The sequence below is a fragment of the Salmo salar genome, chromosome 09, assembly GCF_965601325.2.
Source record: "Salmo salar chromosome 09, fSalSal1, whole genome shotgun sequence".
Lineage (NCBI taxonomy): Eukaryota > Metazoa > Chordata > Actinopteri > Salmoniformes > Salmonidae > Salmo > Salmo salar.
In genome coordinates this window covers 117,456,701-117,479,750 of record NC_138299.1, presented here as the reverse complement: position 1 = coordinate 117,479,750, position 23,050 = coordinate 117,456,701, and the positions used below count along the sequence as shown (strand labels likewise).

Genomic DNA, 23,050 nt, shown 5'->3' with positions numbered 1-23,050 from the left:
CTGCTCCAAAACCGCCATAAAAAAGCCAGCCTACAGTTTGCAACTGCACATGGGGACAAAAATTGTACTTTTTGGAGAAAAGTCCTCTGGTCTGATGAAACAAAAATAGAATAATAGTTTGACCATAATGACCATCGTTATGTTTGGAGGAAAAAGGAGGAGGCTTGCAAGCCGAAGAACACCGTCCCAACTGTGAAGCACGGGGGTGGCAGCATCCTGTTGTGGGGGTGCTTTGCTGCAGGAGGGACTGGTGCACTTCACAAAATAGATGGCATCATGAGGTAGGAAAATTATGTGGATATATTGTGGATATATTGAAGCAACATCTCAAGACATCAGTCAGGATTTGGGTCTTCAAAATGGACAATGACCCCAAGCATACTTCCAAAGTTGTGGCAAAACGGCTTAAGGACAACAAAGTCAAGGTATTGGAGTGACCATCACAAAGTCCTGACCTCAATCTTATAGAAAATGTGTGGGCAGAACTGAAAAAGTGTGAGCGAGCAAGGAGGCCAACAAACATGACTCAGTTACACCAGCTCTGTCAGGAGGAATGGGCCATAATTCCCCTAACTTACTGTGGGAAGCTTGTGGAAGGCTACCTGAAACGTTTGGCCCAAGTTAAACAATTTAAAGGAAATGCTACCAAATACTAATTGAGTGTATGTACATTTCTGACCCACTGGGAATGTGATGAAAGAAATAAAAACTGAAATAAATCATTCTCTCTACTATTATTCTGACATTTCACATTCCTAAAATAAAGTGGTGATCCTAACTGACCTAAGATGGAATTTTTACTTGGATAAAATGTCAGGAATTGTGAAAAACTGAGTTTAAATGTATTTGACTAAGGTGTATATAAACTTCTGACTTCAACTGTATCTCCCTGTGGCATATTGCTTCATTTATGCAGCAGCATACAATACATTTTTGGACTCACCTTGTTATGCTGTGCTCACTTGAACAGGAAGATGGCCCGGTCCTTTGTGGGCAAATTTTGTCATCAAAGTCTGGCATTCTCTGTATTTATGGTGCTTTCAAAACAACTGGGAACACGGAAAAAACAAGGTCGAATCATGATGACTGTAACGGCTGTCTGAAGAGAGAGTGGACCAAAACGCAGCGGAGTTAGTGTTCATCATATTTAATACAAACAACGTGAACACTATACACAAAACAAGAAATCTGACAGCCAAAACAGTCCTGTCAGGTGAAACACACTAACAGAAACAATTACCCACAAAACCCCAACAGAAAAACATGCACTTATGTGTGACTCCCAATCAACCACAACGAACTTCAGCTGTGCCTGATTGGGAGCCACACACGGCCCAAAACAAAGAAATACAAAAACATAGAAAAAGAACATAGAATGCCCACCCAATGTAACACCCTGGCCTAACCAAAATAAAGAACAAAAAACCCCTCTCTATGGCCAGGGCGTTACAGTACCCCCCCCCCCCCCCCCCCCCCCCCCCAAGGTGCGGACTCCGGCTGCAAAACCTGACACTGAAGGGGAGGGTCTGGGTGGGCCTTCTTACGGCGGCTGCTCAGGTGCGGGCGTGGCCTCTGCCCCACCCTTGGCGTCGCCCTCTTAGGTGGCGCACCTGGCCGCGCCGAAGGTCTGGCGGGCAACCCTGGTTGCGCCCGGCTGGCGGACGACCCTGGCTGCGCCCGGCTGGCGGGCGGTGATGGCTGTGCCCGGCACGGCGGGCCGCTCTGGCAGATCCGGCACGGCGGGCCGCTCTGGCGGATCCGGCACGGCGGGCCGCTCTGGCGGATCCGGACAGGCGGGCCGCTCTGGCGGCTCCGGACAGGCGGGCCGCTCTGGCGGCTCCGGACAGGCGGGCCGCTCTGGCGGCTCCGGACAGGCGGGCCGCTCTGGCGACTCCCGACAGGCGGGCGGCTCTGGCGGCTCCCGACTGGCGGGCGGCTCTGGCGGCTCCCGACTGGCGGGCGGCTCTGGCGGCTCCCGACTGGCGGGCGGCTCTGGCGGCTCCCGACTGGCGGGCGGCTCTGGCGGCTCCCGACTGGCGAGGCTGGGCTGACGCACTAGATGCCTGATGCGTGGGGCTGGTACAGGATGTGCCAGTCTGGGCACACGCACCTTAGGGCTAGTGCGGGGAGCGGGAACAGGCCGAGTCAGACTGGGCTGACGCACCTCAGGGATAGTGCGGGGAGCTGGCCTGGGGCTCCATCTTCGCCCCGCCAAACTGCCCTTGTGCCCCCCCCCAAAAAAATAATTGGGGCTGCCTCTCGGGTTCCCTTACCAGCCGTGTTCCCCGATCCTCTCCAGATATCGTCCGCTGCTTGGTCCTGGTATGGTGGGTAATTCTGTAACGGCTGTCTGAAGAGAGAGTGGACCAAAACGCAGCGGAGTTAGTGTTCATCATATTTAATACAAACAACGTGAACACTATACACAAAACAAGAAAACTGACAGCCAAAACAGTCCTGTCAGGTGAAACACACTAACAGAAACAATTACCCACAAAACCCCAACGGAAAAACATGCACTTATGTGTGACTCCCAATCAACCACAACGAACTTCAGCTGTGCCTGAGTTCCCAAACATTTTCACTCAGACCCCCCTTCCAGCATTGGGGAACATCCCACGCCCCCACTGCGCATGCACCCCATGTCTATTTCTATGGGCACAAGCACTGTTCATGACACAAACTGTTCACACCCCTCTTGTTGGTGGAGAGAACATTTTACAGGTTTTAAACAATTCTATAAATGTTGCTATGTCTGTATGTGTATTCATGTGATATTTGAGTGACTCAAGCATTACAACAAAATCTATGGGCTTAAAAACCTAGCTAAAAACCATTAGCTGACATGTGCTTGTTGATCTGGATATTTCTGACAAGTTATAAATCGATCTCTAAGGTATGCAATGACTGACATAAGAGGAAAACACTACAAAATGTCATAAGTGCACCTTGTGCATTCTACTATTATAACTTTCAGGTGTAACTTAAAAGCCGGATTGAGTTCCTTGAAAGAAAAAAAAGCCCCCTCGCGACTTATCTAGTGTATATATAAATTATTGGTTGGACAAGTACAGAGTAGACATCCATGTTTCTACAGTTCCATCTGCACATTGTCTGTGATTGTACACATAATAAAATCGATCAATGGAAACAGTTTCCATGGTTTTTGTACGCATGTCATGGTAAAGCAAATTGAATTATCAAAAAAGTATTATTAACACACCTGTACTGCACACAGGTAGAGTTTGTGTGTGTCTGTGTGTGTGTGCCCATCGCTGGCACTGCCCATCGCTGGCCTACATTGGCGCATGCACACACACCCACACACACACACACACACACACACACCACACACACACACACACACACACACATACACACACACACATACACACACACAAACACACATACACACACATGCACACATATAGACATTAGATTTTTTGCACTAACTCTTTTGACTCTAAGCACACACACTGGACTCTCCCCCACACTCACACAAACTAACACTGACACTCCAACACATACACACACACACAGACACTCACTCACACAAAACATATACACGCACACAGGCATACTGTCACCACACACACACTTACACACTCCTCACATATGTTGCATCTACTGTTTATTATCTGTCCTGTTGCCTAGTCACTTTACCTCTACCATATACAGTACCAGTCAAAAGTTTGGACACCTACTCATTTAAGGGTTTTGTAGAATAATAGTGAAGACATCAAAACTATGAAATAACACATATGGAATCATGTAGTAAGCAAAAAAGTGTTAAACAAATCAAAATGTATTTTATATTTGAGATTCTTCAAAAAAGTCACCCTTTGCCTTGATGACAGAGTTGCACACTCTTGGCATCCTCTCAACCAGCTTCATGAGGTAGTCATCTGGACTGCATTTCAATTACATTTTTTTTTTTTATTGCTAACATGCATTGGTCAAAACTGAAGTCACATTGTCAAAACTCTTCACACAGTCAGCAAAACAGAAGTGTATGTGGACCAAACTGTGAATCATTTTTCACTGTTTTCACACAAAATGCATTCAATGACCACATTCTCTGAAATCCATGAACTCTTTTTCTCATTCATAGTCCACCTCCTGCAGAACTATATATTTGCAGCACGTTTTCAAATGCTAACACACTGTTTCCAAAACTGTTAAAAACACATTCAAAACAGAATGATGGCAGATGTCGTGCATTTATGCAGTAACCAGATTGAAACATATAGAAAATCTCAGCAGAATATTTAATCATTCCAAACACAGCTGATTGCAATTTCAGCTAAAAGCCTACCCAAGTGTCCTGTTTTTAGTCTCGTTGCCAAACAGAGAAAAGAGGATGGCTTCAGAATGATTTAGTTTGGAAACATGGATAAAGGAAGACAGGTTGGTGGGGAAAGAAGAGTGGCAAGGAGAGGCAGAATGCGTGGAGGACAAAGGAGAGGAACACCAAGAGCGGTGGTCTCTGATGAAATAAGGGACACAATTATTGACCATGGTGTAAACCATGGTCTCTCTTTGAGAGAGGCCGGTTTAAAGGTGCAACCAAATCTGCAGCGTTCAACAGTTGCATCAATAGTACAACTTTTCCGGCAAAACAACAGGTGAGATGTGCATTCTTTAATGATAATTGAACTACGTATTACAGTACAATACAGTATTCTCACATTTTTACATGTACTGACATTTTGAAATACACTGCTCAAAAAAATAAAGGGAACACTAAAATAACACATCCTAGATCTGAATGAATGAAATAATCTTATGAAATACTTTTTTCTTTACATAGTTGAATGTGCTGACAACAAAATCACACAAAAATAATCAATGGAAATCCAATTTATCAACTCATGGAGGTCTGGATTTGGAGTCACACTCAAAATTAAAGTGGAAAACCACACTACAGGCTGATCCAACTTTGATGTAATGTCCTTAAAACAAGTCAAAATGAGGCTCAGTAGTGTTTGTGGCCTCCACGTGCCTGTATGACCTCCCTACAACGCCTGGGCATGCTCCTGATGAGGTGGCGGATGGTCTCCTGAGGGATCTCCTCCCAGACCTGGACTAAAGCATCCGCCAACTCCTGGACAGTCTGTGGTGCAACGTGGCGTTGGTGGATGGAGCGAGACATGATGTCCCAGATGTGCTCAATTGGATTCAGGTCTGGGGAACGGGCGGGCCAGTCCATAGCATCAATGCCTTCCTCTTGCAGGAACTGCTGACACACTCCAGCAACATGAGGTCTAGCATTGTCTTGCATTAGGAGGAACCCAGGGCCAACCGCACCAGCATATGGTCTCACAAGGGGTCTGAGGATCTCATCTCGGTACCTAATGGCAGTCAGGCTACCTCTGGCGAGTACATGGAGGGCTGTGCGGCCCCCCAAAGAAATGCCACCCCACACCATGACTGACCCACCGCCAAACCGGTCATGCTGGAGGATGTTGCAGGCAGCAGAATGTTCTCCACGGCGTCTCCAGACTGTCACGTCTGTCACATGTGCTCAGTGTGAACCTGCTTTCATCTGTGAAGAGCACAGGGCGCCAGTGGCGAATTTGCCAATCTTGGTGTTCTCTGGCAAATGCCAAACGTCCTGCACGGTGTTGGGCTGTAAGCACAACCCCCACCTGTGGACGTCGGGCCCTCAAACCACCCTCATGGAGTCTGTTTCTGACCGTTTGAGCAGACACATGCACATTTGTGGCCTGCTGGAGGTCATTTTGCAGGGCTCTAGCAGTGCTCCTCCTGCTCCTCCTTGCACAAAGGCGGAGGTAGCGGTCCTGCTGCTGGGTTGTTGCCCTCCTACGGCCTCCTCCACGTCTCCTGATGTACTGGCCTGTCTCCTGGTAGTGCCTCCATGCTCTGGACACTATGCTGACAGACACAGCAAACCTTCTTGCCACAGCTCGCATTGATGTGCCATCCTGGATGAGCTGCACTACCTGAGACACTTGTGTGGGTTGTAGACTCCGTCTCATGCTATCACTAGAGTGAAAGCACCGCCAGCATTCAAAAGTGACCAAAACATCAGCCAGGAAGCATAGGAACTGAGAAGTGGTCTGTGGTTACCACCTGCAGAACCACTCCTTTATTGGGGGTGTCTTGCTAATTGCCTATAATTTCCACCTGTTGTCTATTCCATTTGCACAACAGCATGTGACATTTATTGACAATCAGTGTTGCTTCCTAAGTGGACAGTTTGATTTCACAGAAGTGTGATTGACTTGGAGTTACATTGTGTTGTTTAAGTGTTCCCTTTATTTTTTTGAGCAGTATATATTGATTGTTTTGTGTTTTTCAATGGGATCCAAAGGTTGCCTCCCACAGGAGGGAGAAGCAGAATATTATCAGATGCACAGGAAATTGCCATTGTTGACATAGTAATTGGCAACAATGCAATAAAACTGCTGGAAATTCGGGACAGAGTGCTGGCAGACAATATCACTTTTGGAAATGTGAATACGGTCAGCACAAAGACAATTGCCAGAGTCCTAGAGAAACATGAAATAAGGATGAAGCAGTTCTATACTGTACCCTTTGAGAGAAACGGTGAACGTGTGAAAGAACTCCAGTATCAATATGTCCAGGTAAGATGTCTGTTCAATAACCAAACAGGGTACATACACAGCTATGCATAATGTAAAGTACTGGAAAACTGCACATACATTCATCTTTGTGGATGAAGCTGGATTCAACCTGGCAAAACACGCCGCAGGTGAAGAATTGTGATCAGACAGAGAGCAACTGTGGATGTCCCAGGCCAGAGAGGAGCTAACATCACAATGTGTGCAGCACTGTCCAATGATGGTTTGCTGTTACACAAACCACTCATTGGCTCCTACAATACAGAGAGGCTCATTTCTTTTCTGGATGACCTGCATAGTCGACTTGTGCCAGCGGAGGAGAGAGGGGCAAGAAACCCCCCTACCTTCGTTGTTGTGTGGGATAATGTGGCATTCCACCACTCTGCTGCAGTCACAGACTGGTTTACTGCACATCCCAGGATGTCAGTACTCTTCCTGCCTCCATACTCCCACTTCCTAAACCCCATAGAGGAGTTTTTCTCTGCGTGGAGGTGGAAGGTTTATGACCACCATTCACATGACCAGATGTCCTTACTGGATGCCATGAATGTGGGGTGTGGAGACACTTCTCCTGAAGACTGCCAGGGTTGGATTAGATATTCCAGAAGATACTTTCCAAGATGCATCGCCAGAGAAGACATAAAATGTGATGTTGATGAGAACTTGGCCAACGTGGCTAAATGCAGAAGAGAGGGAGAACTAGAACCCTCACAGTACTGTACAGTATGAGTGATTATACTATCAAATTCAATCAAATTTATTTTTATATAGCCCTTCGTACATCAGCTGATATTCTCAAAGTGCTGTACAGAAACCCAGCCTAAAACCCCAAACAGCAAGCAGAGCATGTGGAAGAAACACCCATACTAGACATGTTCATGAGAACTAGAACCCTCACAGTACTGTACAGTATGATTGATTATCCTCTATCGGCTAGGTGGGACGCTTGCGTCCCACCTACTCAACAGCCAATGTAATCCCGTGGCGCGTTATTCAAATACCTCAAAAATGCAAAAACTTCAATTTTTCAAACATATGACTATTTTACACCATTTTAAAGACAAGACTCTCGTTAATCTAATCACACTGTCCGATTTCAAAAAGGCTTTACAACGAAAGCAAAACATTAGATTATGTCAGCAGAGTACCCAGCCAGAAATAATCAGACACCCATTTTTCAAGCTAGCATATAATGTCACATAAACCCAAACCACAGCTAAATGCAGCACTAACCTTTGATGATCTTCATCAGATGACAACCCTAGGACATTATGTTATACAATACATGCATGTTTTGTTCAATCAAGTTCATATTTATATCAAAAACCAGCTTTTTACATTAGCATGTGACTAGCATGTGACTAGCATTCCCACCGAACACTGCCGGTGAATTTACTAAATTACTCACGATAAACGTTCACAAAAAACACAACAATTATTTTAAGAATTATAGATACAGAACTCCTCTATGCACTCGATATGTCCGATTTTAAAATAGCTTTTCGGTGAAAGCACATTTTGCAATATTCTCAGTAGATAGCCCGGCATCACAGGGCTAGCTATTTAGACACCCAGCAAGTTTAGCCTTCACCAAACTCCGATTTACTATTAGAAAAGTTTGATTACCTTTGGTGTTCTTCGTCAGAATACACTTCCAGGACTGCTACTTCAATAACAAATGTTGGTTTGGTCCCAAATAATCCATTGTTATATCCAAACAGCGGCGTTTTGTTCGTGCGTTCAAGACACTATCCGAAAGGGTAAATAAGGGTGGCGAGCATGGCGCATTTCGTGACAAAAAATGTCTAAATATTCCATTACCGTACATCGAAGCATGTCAACCGCTGTTTAAAATCAATTTTTATGCAATTTTTCTCGTAAAAAAGCGATACTATTCCGCCCGGGAAAGCCTGTATACGTACAAAGAGAGAGAAAATAAATACATCTCGTGCCCTCGTGCACAAGCGTGAGTCTCAGAGTACTCTGACCAGCCACTATCCAAACGCGATAATGTGTTTCAGCCAGAGGCTGCCTCAATATCATTCAGCTTTTTCCCGGGTTCTGAGAGCCTATGGGAGCCGTAGGAAATGTCACGTTACGGCAAAGATCCTCAGTCTTCAATAAAAAGAGCCAAGATGAACAACAACTTGTCAGAGAGGGCGCTTCCTGTTTGGAATCTTCTCAGGTTTTTGCCTGCCATATGACTTCTGTTATACTCACAGACACCATTCAAACCGTTTTAGAAACTTTAGGGTGTTTTCTATCCAAAGCCAATAATTATATGCATATTCTAGTTACTGGGCAGGAGTAGTAACCAGATTAAATCGGGTACGTTTTTTATCCGGCCGTGTCAATACTGCCCCCTAGCCCTAACAGGTTAAACTACACATGTTGATGAGAACTAGAACCCTCACAGTACTGTACAGTATGAGTGATTATACTATACATGTTGATGAGAACTAGAACCCTCACAGTACTGTACAGTATGAGTGATTATACTATACATGTTGATGAGAACTAGAACCCTCACAGTACTGTACAGTAATGGTGATTATACTATACATGTTGATGAGAACTAGAACCCTGACAGTACTGTACAGTATGAGTGATTATACTAGACATGTTGATGAGAACTAGAACCCTCACAGTACTGTACAGTATGAGTGATTATACTATACATGTTGATGAGAACTAGAACCCTCACAGTACTGTACAGTATGAGTGATTATACTAGACATGTTGATGAGAACTAGAACCCTCACAGTACTGTACAGTATGAGTGATTATACTATACATGTTGATGAGAGCTAGAACCCTCACAGTACTGTACAGTATGAGTGATTATACTAGACATGTTGATGAGAACTAGAACCCTCACAGTACTGTACAGTATGAGTGATTATACTATACATGTTGATGAGAACTAGAACCCCCACAGTACTGTACAGTATGAGTGATTATACTATACATGTTGATGAGAACTAGAACCCTCACAGTACTGTACAGTAATGGTGATTATACTATACATGTTGATGAGAACTAGAACCCTGACAGTACTGTACAGTATGAGTGATTATACTAGACATGTTGATGAGAACTAGAACCCTCACAGTACTGTACAGTATGAGTGATTATACTATACATGTTGATGAGAACTAGAACCCTCACAGTACTGTACAGTATGAGTGATTATACTAGACATGTTGATGAGAACTAGAACCCTCACAGTACTGTACAGTATGAGTGATTATACTATACATGTTGATGAGAGCTAGAACCCTCACAGTACTGTACAGTATGAGTGATTATACTAGACATGTTGATGAGAACTAGAACCCTCACAGTACTGTACAGTATGAGTGATTATACTAGACATGTTGATGAGAACTAGAACCCTCACAGTACTGTACAGTATGAGTGATTATACTATACATGTTGATGAGAACTAGAACCCTCACAGTACTGTACAGTAATGGTGATTATACTATACATGTTGATGAGAACTAGAACCCTCACAGTACTGTACAGTATGAGTGATTATACTATACATGTTGATGAGAACTAGAACCCTCACAGTACTGTACAGTATGAGTGATTATACTAGACATGTTGATGAGAACTAGAACCCTCACAGTACTGTACAGTATGAGTGATTATACTAGACATGTTGATGAGAACTAGAACCCTCACAGTACTGTACAGTATGAGTGATTATACTAGACATGTTGATGAGAACTAGAACCCTCACAGTACTGTACAGTATGAGTGATTATACTAGACATGTTGATGAGAACTAGAACCCTCACAGTACTATACAGTATGAGTGATTATACTATACATGTTGATGAGAACTAGAACCCTCACAGTACTGTACAGTATGAGTGATTATACTAGACATGTTGATGAGAACTAGAACCCTCACAGTACTGTACAGTATGAGTGATTATACTATACATGTTGATGAGAACTAGAACCCTCACAGTACTGTACAGTATGAGTGATTATACTAGACATGTTGATGAGAACTAGAACCCTCACAGTACTGTACAGTATGAGTGATTATACTAGACATGTTGATGAGAACCCTCACAGTACTGTACAGTATGAGTGATTATACTAGACATGTTGATGAGAACTAGAACCCTCACAGTACTGTACAGTATGAGTGATTATATTATACATGTTGATGAGAACTAGAACCCTCACAGTACTGTACAGTATGAGTGATTATACTATACATGTTGATGAGAACTAGAACCCTCACAGTACTGTACAGTATGAGTGATTATACTATACATGTTGATGAGAACTAGAACCCTCACAGTACTGTACAGTATGAGTGATTATACTATACATGTTGATGAGAACTAGAACCCTCACAGTACTGTACAGTATGAGTGATTATACTAGACATGTTGATGAGAACTAGAACCCTCACAGTACTGTACAGTATGAGTGATTATACTAGACATGTTGATGAGAACTAGACCCCTCACAGTACTGTACAGTATGAGTGATTATACTAGACATGTTGATGAGAACTAGAACCCTCACAGTACTGTACAGTATGAGTGATTATACTAGACATGTTGATGAGAACTAGACCCCTCACAGTACTGTACAGTATGAGTGATTATATTATACATGTTGTGGTTTTTTGTAATTATTATTGCAGTCCTGGAATTTCAGGAATTTGTTTTTTGTTTCAACTTTTTATTTTTCACAAATGAATTACTATATGCAAAGATATAGAAAAATAAAGGCTATTGAAGCAAATTGCTGCATTTCTGATTCATTCTTGTTACATATACTTTAGTACTGTTAATAAAGTGAAAATGTGTTATTTTTATTCTATAATGAAATACTGATTTTTGTGAAAATCATTCAAACTTCAAAGAGAAAAGTAAATAATTTATGTAATGCTCCCTGTTGTTAGTGTTTTTTAGGTCACTGTGTTATGAGTGACAACGTATGCTTTCTGAGGGAAAATTTTGCCAGTGTTATGGTCGAACGCACTTATTATGAGACATGTATGAAATGGTTTGAGTGGGTTTTGGAGGTGAGATTAACTGTTTGGCCAAGATGCATGTTGATACGCAGACTGTGAATAGTTCTGAAAAAGTGGCTTCAGTATTGACCGATGCTTGCTAGCAATTGAAAAAAATTGTAACAGGTGTGCCTTGTTAAAAGTTAATTATTAGAATTTCTTTCCTTAATGCGTTTGATCCAATCAGATGTGTTGTGACAAGAAAGGGGTGGGATACAGAAGATAGCCCTATTTGGTAAAAGACCAAGTCCATATTATGGCAAGAACAGCTAAAATATGCAAAGAGAAACAACAGTCCATCATTACTTTAAGACTTGAAGGTCAGTCAATCCTGAACATTTCAAGAACTTTGGAAGTTTCTTCAAGTGCAGTTGCAAAGCGCTATGATGAAACTGGCTCTCATGAGGACCACCACAGGAAAGGAAGACCCAGACTTACCTCTGCTGCAAAGGATAAGTTCATTAGAGGTAACTGCACCTCAGATTGCAGCCCAAACTGCTTCACAGAGTTCAAGTTACAGTCTCATCTCAAAATCAACTGTTCAGAGGAGACTGCGTGAATCAGGCCTTCATGGTCGAATTGCTGCAAAGAAACCACTACGAAATTATACCAATGATAAGAGACTTGCTTGGGCCAAGAAACACAAGCAATGACATTAGACCGGTGGAAATCTGTCTTTTGGTCTGATTAGTCCAAATTTGAGATTTTTGCTTCCAACCGGTATGTCTTTGTGAGAACGGATGATCTCTGCATGTCCCCACCGTGAAGCATGGAGGAGGAGGTGTGATGGTGTGGGGGTGCTTTGCTGGTGACACTGTCAATTATTTATTTAGAATCCAAGGCACACTTAACCAGCATGGCTACCACACCTTTCTGCAACGATACGCCATCCCATCTGATTTGAGCTTAGTGGGACTATCATTTGTTTTTCAACAGGACAATGACCCAACACACCTCCAGGCTGTGTAAGGGCTATTTGACCAAGAAGGAAAGTGATGGAGTCCTGCATCAGATGACCTGGCCACCACAATCACCGGACCTCAACCCAATTGAGATGGTTTGGGATGAGTTGGACCGCAGAGTAAAGGAAAAACAGCCAACAAGTGCCCAGCATATGTGGGAACTCCTTGAAGACTGTTGGAAAAGCATTCCAGGTGAAGTTGGTTGAGAGAATGCCAAGGGTGTGAAAAGCTGTCATCAAGGCAAAGGGTGGCTACTTTGAACAATCTGAAATATAAAATATATTTGTCACGCCCTGACCTGAGAGAGCCGTTTTTCTCTGTTTGGTTTAGGTCAGGGTGTGACATGGGGTGGGCATTCTATGTGTTGTATGTCTATGTTATTTTTTTCTTTGATTGGCCGAGTATGGTTTCCAATCAGAGGCAGCTGTCATTCGTTGTCTCTGATTGGGAATCATACTTAGGCAGCCCTTTTTCCCACAGTCAGTTGTGGGATCTTGTCTTTGTGTTGCATGTGTTTACACGCCTAGCTTTTCGTTCATTGTATTGTTTATTTGCTGGTTCACATTGAGAAATAAATATGATGAACCCAAACCATGCTGCACCTTGGTCTACCGTTAATGACGAACGTCACAATATTTTGATTTGTTTAACAGTTTTTTGGTTACTACATGATTCCATATGTGTTATTTCATAGTTTGGATGTCTTCACTATTATTCAGTATTATGTAGAAAATTGTAAAAATAAAGAAAAACCCCTTGAATGAGTAGGTGTGTCCAAACTTTTGACTGGTACTGTGTATATTTATGTAAGGAACGATGCTGGAGAAGAGAAGCAGGTACGGGGAGTTTACATTTAATTTGGAATGGACATGCAACAGGACAGGAACAGCATCAGAACTGGGTAACACAAAGACGGACGACAATCAATGCTGAAGCGGGGAAAGGAGCTGGGGAAAAGACATATAGGGGAGGTAATAAAACAGGTAATTGAGTCCAGGAGAGTCCAATGAACCGCTGATGCGCGTGACAAGGGAAGGCAGGTGTGCGTAATGATGATGGCAGGAGTGTGTAATGCGGGGCAGCCTGGCACCCTCGAGTGCCAGGGGGGAAGAGCGAGAGCAGGAGTGACAATTTACATATTGGCCTCAATTATCTCATACCCCTGCACATCGACTTGGTACTGGTACCCCGTGTATATAGCCAAGTTATTGTTACTCACTGTGTTTTTATTCCTATTATTTTTCTATTATTTTCCTATTTTTCTTTCTGATTTGTTGGGAAGGTCCAGTTAGTCAGCATTTCACTGTTAGTAAACACCTGTTGTTTACGAAGCATGTGACAAATACAATTGGATTTGATTTCATTTGACCTCAACAAAACGCTTAGATCAACACTCAATCTCCAATAACTGGAAGTCCTTCAGAGTACCTACAGTCATTTCCGTTTTGAACATGAACTGCTGAGTGGAAGGCTCATGACTGACATGGATGGGTGACTGACACGGATGGAAATTAGACTCCGGCTATGTTGATTGTACCCATGAATCAAGTGAATACAGCATATTGTGTTAACTCTTCGTGCATGAAACCTGTGTGACTGGTACTACGAAAGGCTGATAGGACAGAGTCATTGATACACGATACTAAACATAAATAAATATGTCCTGGCCAGGTAGGGGCTACTGTGCCCGGGCTACACAGGGCAGGCTGGAGGGCAGAGCAGACCACTGGGCAGTAGTGGTTGGTTGGGCAGCTGTCTATGGATCTAGCACCAACCGTCGGCCCAAACGTACCCTTCAGACATTGCACCGCTGTGGGACTTCCCACTAGACAATAGTATCCTGATTGAATAAATAGAGTTTTACCACATGAGATGGTAGTGGTAGTGTACCACCAAGGGTATTCATATATTGTCACAAGGTGACATAGTCAGGTTTTGTCTCTCACGCCACACACAGTTAAAACACAATGAGATCATAATTATTCTCTATATCCAGGTCTATCTAAGCATGCAGAGACACACAGATAGCCTACCTTGTTCACAAAATGGCCTTTCCATCTCCCTGGTTTTCTCTGTCCTGTTGTGGTCGTAGACAGTGTGCTCCTTCACACAGACATACAGGCACCAAAGCAGCAGTGTGGGCCACCTGCAGACCCCTGGCCCTGACTTCCTTAGCATCATCCCAGTCCTGGACAGTCCTGCTACTGCTGTCCCAGACTCAGTGAGAGTCAGTGGGGTACAGGAGACCAGCACTTTCCCTGGCCTACTGAATCATTGATGGGGCCTGAGAGGTAAGGTAACATGGGGGACTGGTGGGTTGAAAGCGGTAACCCAATATATCCAGTTCAGATTACAGGCTTTCTTCATATCAATCCTACCATGGTACTGATATTGGACTGATAGGGATTTAGCTCTTGTCACATCATCATCAACTTCGCTTTACGGTTCATTGCAATTCTCCCAAAATTCTAGGAATGTACTATTTATTTGCATTGGATGTACAGAATTAGCGAATTAATTTTTAAGCGAGTTTCTGTTTGCCGTTTTGCCAGGTCAAAGAGTGGCCGTGAGAAATGAATACTATGTTTTGCTGCTTATCCAGTTGCGTCAAACTTTGTGCTGTGTACTGAAATGCTGCCAGCTTGTTTTCAAAATCCAAGGTTAATCTTCACCCTTTGCTTCCTCATCAAATTAAGAGATAACAGGCCTGTCCTTGCATTTATCCAGTGGTACACATACGCATACACATACGCATGCACTAAATCCATACCACTTTAATATCAATGAAAACCAGCAGCAATTTTAATATAGGCTAACTGCCTAGAAACCACAAATACAGAACGGAAGTGTATAATGCAAGTGTGTGTGTGTGTTTGTGTCTGTGTGTGTTTGTATACACTAGGAATGTGCATGTGTATGTGCGTGTGTGTATGTGCGCTTGAGTGTGCAAATGCTTGAGTGTGAATGCACTTGTGTGTGTGCCTGGGATGTGTAATAACCTGCAGTAGGTTCAGAAGTCAACCGTCTGCACAAGCAGAAGCAGGTGGCCTTAATCCACAACCGGATGTCTCCCTTATCTCTTAATTTGATGCTTCCTCATCAAATTAAGAGATAACAGGACTCTCCTGGCCTTTATCTAGTGGTACACATACCCATACACTAAATCAATGTCACCAACCAAATAAATATCAATGAAAACAAGTCGCAATATGAACATAGGCTAACTGCCTAGAAATCACAAATATAGAACTAAAGTGTATAATGCTTTAGATGAACATGTCAAAAGTGATGGCAATTTATTTTTTGAATGACAAGAAATTAGCTTTAAAAAATCTAAATCCTCTTAGCCTTCATTGCAAAATGTGAATAATAGCATTAGATTAAAACTGCACATTTTTCTCTCTGCTCCATGTCATTGTGAGTAGAATTGCAGGAAATTAGCTTTAAAACAGTTACATGTTTTCTTTTCCCCATGGCAAAATGTGTAGAATTGTAGGAAGTTAGCTTTAAAACAGTTACATGTTTTCTTTTCCCCATGGCAAAATGTGTAGAATTGTAGGAAGTTAGCTGTTTCCCCCCCTTGCTCAGACCTTGCGGTACGCCACTGTAATCCACTCTCGAGGACATTTCCTGTAATATATTCTTCCACTTTTTTAAGAATGGACTTTGGCTACCTGGAATAACCTACATAATTCACCACAGAAGCTCTGGACTATGCTCTGTCAATGACAACTAGCTAGTTACCTAAGAGAGTTGTGGTGACCTTTTACACACATACAAGCAGGATGAGATGAGTGAAGGATGTGCCCTGGCTGCAGTCAATGGTTAAACTGTCTGTGTTGGCATGATGACTGCAGATCAATGACATTATGACTAGTTATACTAATTCATATATAAATATAACTCGTATAGAGATATTGGAACAGATGAGCTCATATGAGGTGAGAGTAATATAGATGGGTGGGGTGTTTACAAAACCGATACATGCACAACTTTGAGGCAAAACAGACGGGTTGGCTTACAGTCAAAGGAGTACTGACAACATGTAAACTATATTTAGTCTGCAAATTTTTATTGAAAACATACATACATTTGCCCAATAAGCACTTATTGTCTCTCAAATACATCATTACAGTTGTTGGTTACCTAGCTAGCTAATTTTAGCCATGTTAGCATAGACGTGGTGGGGGTGAAAACACATAAAAACAAGAGAAGATATCAAGAAGAGCTGGCCTTAGACTCAGAAGGCAATTTTTATGGATTTGTGATGATGTGGTTTCAGTTTTAACAGCATATATTATGTCTCAATAAGGCTACATTCACAGACAATAACACTAGTCTGTGAATGTAGCCGAGTGCCTCCATGATCCTGAGTGTTCCATGAGGTATTCCAGAACTGATTAGAGAACTCTAGTCAGATGGAAACATTCAACCAAGTGCAGCCAGAATCTGATATTATATATACTATCATTGTTTTCAGAGGAGGAGCAGATAGTGTGCGGTCTTTAACAGAGGCCTACTTTCCATGTCTGTGTACTCTTCGTTTTAAGCAAAGTAGGCATAGTCTCTGCCCCAGACTGAGGGGATTCAAGACAAAATCAAGAAATGTCCCAGAGTTTATAGAATGAACTGAAAGAGCTTGAGTTTTTACAGGCTCACCCAGTTGTTGACTCATGACAGGGACTGGTGGGAAGCAACCATTGAGCTTTATCCTAGTTGGCTTCAGTGTTCTATATCTGATAGTGCCATTAATTGCCTGTCACATGTTGCCATCCCTTGTTTTTCCCCCAATTGGAAACCAGCCCTTTTTGTGTATATTTTATATTTATTTAGAGTTTCCAGTGACCTTTATCATAATTGGTGTGCTTTACTCTATGTTACATGATTTTCAATGGTGTGCTGTGCCTCTCCCTCCTTTTGTGTTTTCTGATTTATTTATTGTAGATTCCTCCCCCTTGGCTGGTCTACTTGGAGAGTGAGTTGTCCCAGGTCTGCCACACCTGGGCATGATTGAAATAACGAGCTACCACACTACTGAAAAGGGAGCTCGCAGCTCCAGGTTGAAGACTATCCTGCAAAAGGGATTTTACAGACATGCTGGGAACATGAGCGAGGACAGAACACAAGCTTTGGGTGGGGTAATAACCAGGTGAGGGAGATGGGACTGTATGGAAGGGAGTTTAGCCCTATGGTAGCTATTTCTGTGAACCCACTATGGCTACTTCCACCTTCAGTTGTTGACCTAGATGTGTTGGAGAGACTCGGGAAAGATAGGGATGGGGTTGATCCATCTAATCTGTTTAATAGATGTCTGTATATCAGGATTTTGTTCCCATATTCACAAATGGTTCAAAAGACCCAAGGACAGGACATACTGGGTCAGCATTTGTAGTGCAGGAATGTGGGGTGGCAGTCAGGAAACTTATTACAGATCCCCTGGCTGTTTACACAGTGGAGCTGAAGTTCTGTACTGTTGGCCTTGCAGTTGGTGGAGGAGATCAGAATAGTTATTTGCTCTGACTTATGTGTGGTGTTGATGAGTCTGAAGTTCTTTAGCTCACGTAGCAGGCAAGATGTGGGTGTTTGAGGGGAACGAGCCAGCTGATGTACTGGCTAAACAGACCCTTAGTAGTGGGGAATTGGATGTAGAAGTTTCAATGAGCAAGGCAGAGGCAAAAAGTCTGATATGGACAGTTGTGGTGCAGAGATGGCAGGAGCTGTGGAACAGAGACACTAAGGGCAGGCATTTATTCCAAGTACAGAGGAAAATCAGGGAGGGGAAGACTGCAGGAAGAGAAGATGCTATTTTTACAAGATTAAGGGTGGGACGCAGCTGGTTCAATAACACATTAAATGTGATAGGAAAGCATCCAACAGGAAAGTGTGATTATTGCCAGGAAACAGAGACAGTGGAACATGCACTGATACAGTGTGGACAGTATGAGAGGGAAAAAGAGGTTGAGATCCAGTATGAGGGAGAAGGCGATACAGGAAATGTGTTTAAACAGCTTACTAAGTAGAACATCATTGGATACAGTCTCAAATATTTTATATTTTTTAAGAGAAACGGGGCTGGCAGGTAGGATTTAGTTTCTCCCTGTCTCTGGCCCACACTCTAGTAAATGCACGATAAACCCCACCAAAGAAGAGTTTGGGGACTGCAGCTGGATGGCGAACACACCAAAGCCGGATACTGCTGGAACAGGATTCGGCACCTCTCAATTTTGGATTGTTTGGTTCCGGAACCCATTTGCCAGGATTCAGTACCTTTTGTGGCAAGACACATTTTTTTTTGCAATGTAAAAATTCTAATAAAAGCAGAGTTAATTCAAGTTGCCTTCTCTGTAGTTCTCATGCCGGATTAATGTTGGGTCGGCCCGTATAACATTGCAACATTGTAGCCTATGAAAAACGCGTTGCCACTAATTTCCAGCATTGCACTTCATCTTGCAGCCTAAAAAAAGCCTAGCTTTGGATTGTGTGTAGCCCAATCACATGGCATGCCTACAGTCAGGAACGCGTGACAAATCTATCAGTGAAAAGAGAAGACTAATCTGTCTGTAGGCTACCAAATATGTTGTCAACTTCCAAATAGGCCTCCTGAGAAAACAGCATTGTTTTACACAAAGTAAAACGAGAGCTGGGCTTTAGGCAGAGCACATCTGCCATCGATGGCGAGCGAGCATTGGGTGTGTCAGTGAAACTGGAAAGCTGTTTAAGGACTATCATTTCCTCATGTTGTACAATGTGTCTCCACACAAGTAGGCCCAGGCTATTGATGGATTCAAGGCATGGTTGTTTTTATTGATCTCAGATCACTGATCTCAGATCACTGTTTGTCAGTGTCAAAGTAGCCTGTCATTTTGATCATTTGTGAGGTATTAAAAACGATTCTGCTAAGGTCTCCAATCATCTAAAATGATGTAGAATTGCATGAAATGCATTTATAAAAGGCCACATTTTTCCCAGATCCCAGGCTTAAATTTCTGGTTCTCCTATGTGTGCAACTTCTGCAAGCGGCTCTACTCTACTGCTCTATGCCAGCACACAAAAGCAAAGATAATGCAACGCTTTATTATAAAGGTGATCTTTTTTTCATGCGTTCAGGTACCTCATAGCCCCCCAGATCACCCCCATCTTGGCTCATATCTTGTTCTGGCACCTCCCAATTAAAAAAATTAAGCACTGGCGGAACTGCTGCTGCTTCCATTACCACTTCCTCCTTTAGTCACCACGTCACATCCAGCCTGCAGCCAGAGGGGGACCTGAGTCGACAACACTCTATTCTGCAGATAAGGGACGGTCAACCCCTAAACATGCGAGTGTGGTCAAATACTTCTGTTCAGAATGGCCCCTGCTCATGCATGTCTTCCTCTATCGCCAGTGTGGAACAGACCATGGGCTCGGTGCCACAGACGCTTGACGATAACGAGCGAAGAGGAAAGACTGGCAACCAACAACCGACGGACAAATGCTGGATGAGCGACCGACGGTGGCGGAGGCCATCTTGAGGACATCCAGCAGCGTGGACAGTGTTTTGGGACTGTGTGTGTGAATGGTGTGAACACCCTTGATACTTTTGAAATAACATTTTTAAAAACTTTCACTTTATAGCCTTGTCTGTGTGGTGGCATGTAGTCATAGAAACCTGGAAGTTGACATACTGTACTTTTTGCCATGTAGTGTATCTAAGCGGATGAATTTAATAGTGCATTTAAATTAGAATTCAACGTGGTGTTTTTTAGGAACCCGTGTCCTCATGGTAGTTGTATTGAATCAGCTTTGCATGTCCTCTTTTATTGACCTGCAAACTCTTCCTGATATTGACCCTGTCGCCCCACATGACTCATTTTAAGACCACAACTCTTTTACAATCTTGCCCCTTAATACAGGATGACATCATTTTAAATTCTTTAAACCGATGTCGCAAGGAATGTTGGAGCTTGTGCAGTTTGTGACAGGGAGAGTTATTGTGCGTTGTGTTGGGTGCTATTCGTTATCAACATGACCCTCCACGTGTTGTGTTGACACAGGCAGAGTTAAGGACAGCCAATGAAAAGAAGGACCCATCCCTTTATAAGCACGGTCTTGATGAAGAGTCATTCTGCCAAACCTAGTATACAGGTAAGGACAGGCCACTCTCTCACTTATTGATCTTCAGCTACTTCTATTGTGTGGTCTATTTAGTCTGAAGATTCCTGTGAAAAATCAAATCATTTTCCCATTTTTCTTCAGTTGAAAAAAAACAACATGCATCTCAAAGTAGTGATCTTCGCCTTGTCATTTTTGACAACCAAAGGTTTGTGCTTTCTTCCCTTTCCTTTTCATTAAAAACATCATTGCATCTGCTATCGAATGGTGTTTATCATAATATAGAGCAGATGTAATGGTGTTTTAAAGAGAATAATAGAATTTAAAAGGAGTTAATGTATCACTGGTGTTAACTTCTCCTATCTTCTACTGTAGCATACCCACTCCACCGTACCAGCAGAGAAACATCACAGGCACTACAGGACATAATGACCAATCAGGCTCATGAGAAGACAGATCTCAACAAGGATGTCAAGTATGTCCTCATACAATATATGACATAAACAATTGAATCATGAATCAGAAATGCTTGTATACAGGTGAGACTTTTATGAGCCTTCTAACAGTCCTACACAACCTTATTACAGCCGTATAACAGTCCCATAACAGACTTATAACAGCCGTATAACAGTCATATAATGGTATTATACAGTATTTTAACAGCCCTATACCAGTCCTGTAACAACCCCTTAACAGCCTCATAACGGCACTTTAACTGATCCTGTATGTTAACAGCGGGATGTGGAAGAGCCATGTGGAGAACAGCAACCTGTATTCCCACAACAACCCCAACCCCATGGTGAGCGAGATCAGGCACAAGCTTACCCTGGAGTCCGAGAGGCTGCGCACCCGCCTTCGCCAGGAGCTCACTAAGCTGAGGGAGAGTCTCGCCCTGTACCCTGCCCACCCCCAGTCCAGCGAGTCCACCCTGGCCAGCATGAGAGATCGCCTAGGCCCCCTGATCAAGCAGCTCCAGAGCGCCTTGGACGGCAACAGCCAGGAGCTGTGTAGCCACCTCAGGCTCTACTTTCAGGGATTGGAGGCCATGGAAAGCCAGGCGGCGGCCAGACCCACCCTATACCTGGAGGCTGTGCAGTGGATCAGCCAGACCTTGGACGACAGCAGTGCCGAAATGACCTTCCTCATCCAGGACTTCAAAACCAAGATGTCCAGCATGATCAGGGAGCTCATTGGTACCATTCAGGGGGACTTCTGGCAGGAGGTGAATGTCCGGCTGGGACAGGAGGTGCAGGCGTTGAGTCTGGAAGTCCAGGGCAGGGTGGGGGTGCTGAAAGCAAATCTGGCCCGTCTCCTGCTGGCTCCGCAGCCCCTCAAGGCAGTGGTGTCCACCAGTATGGAGCAGTTCTGCCAGAGTGTCGCCTTACAGGACCAGTTGTTCCATGCCCGAATTGAAAAGCACCTTCTGGGGCAGGAGTCACAGGCTCAGAGCCCCAGCGAGCCGCTCTCTCTACAACCTCTGGGTTTATTGGAGGAGGACTTCTCTGCGAAACTAAGTGCTCTCCTCCAGGACATTCTTCACAATGTCCAGTAAAAGCAGAACAGAACTTTCCACATAGCAGAATGAGAGAGAGAGACAGCGAGAGAGAGAGAGAGAGAGAGAGAGAGAGAACATTGTGTCCCATTATAGGGAACATTTAAGCTATATCATTGTTTCTGCTCCTCGTGCTTATATATATATATCAACTCCTCTACCATTGTATATAGAGTACAGTAAGTAATCCATGTATATGTATGATGTTTTCATTGTTGTGTTTATTTCATGTGGATGATTGTTGTAAAGGCATTTTATGTCAACTGTAAATAAAGCTTGTGTGAAGTTTACACTGTGTAAAAAGTATGTATTGTTACGGCTAGTTCATAAGCAGTACTTTTACTATATTCTCATAACAGACATCATTACAGATACCATTGAATTCATATTAAACAGAATTTAGTATTTTTTTCAGATAATATACAGTACAGAGCAGCAGGTCTGAAATTGGAGCATGATTGACACAAAAACCAGCCATCTTAGGTTAGAAGTCAACAGTATTGAGTACAGTATATCAAAATAAAACCTATATCATATTAGAACATTGTGGAAGACAGTGCATATATCTATGGAGTCATAGGAAACGCTATTAATAGTAGTCAGATAAATGTCATAGGTAATATATCAGTTCTCACAAAGAAGTATTGATGTTGCCTCATGTTATCTTGTACAGTATTGCTCAAGTGTTTTAACATACACTAAATGGCCAAAAGTATTTGTGGACACCCCTTCAAATTAGTGTATTCAGCTATTTCAGCCACACCCATTACTGACAGGTGTATAAAATCGAGCA

The 23,050-nt window shown here is 43.1% G+C and overlaps 1 protein-coding gene across 1 annotated transcript; it reads left to right on the top strand.

Annotated features, from left to right (window-relative positions):
• Positions 1-20,731: 20,731 nt before the first annotated feature.
• On the top strand, positions 20,732-22,547 carry LOC106612462 (apolipoprotein A1/A4/E family protein). The gene is made up of 3 exons (XM_082956150.1): positions 20,732-20,913; positions 21,081-21,180; positions 21,441-22,547. Exons 1-3 carry the CDS (start codon positions 20,865-20,867, stop codon positions 22,255-22,257), a joined length of 966 nt encoding a protein of 321 aa, XP_082812276.1. The 5' UTR covers positions 20,732-20,864; the 3' UTR covers positions 22,258-22,547.
• The last annotated feature ends 503 nt before the right edge of the window (positions 22,548-23,050 follow it).

What these genes read in the sequence shown, in the direction of transcription:
- LOC106612462 (XM_082956150.1), top strand. Translation starts at nt 20,865, where the DNA reads ATGCATCTCAAAGTAGTGATCTTCGCCTTGTCATTTTTGACAACCAAA. An exon ending in GTCATTTTTGACAACCAAAG is followed by an intron (nt 20,914 to 21,080) that starts GTTTGTGCTTTC and finishes CTTCTACTGTAG; the next exon opens with CATACCCACTCCACCGTACC. An exon ending in GATCTCAACAAGGATGTCAA is followed by an intron (nt 21,181 to 21,440) that starts GTATGTCCTCAT and finishes GTATGTTAACAG; the next exon opens with CGGGATGTGGAAGAGCCATG.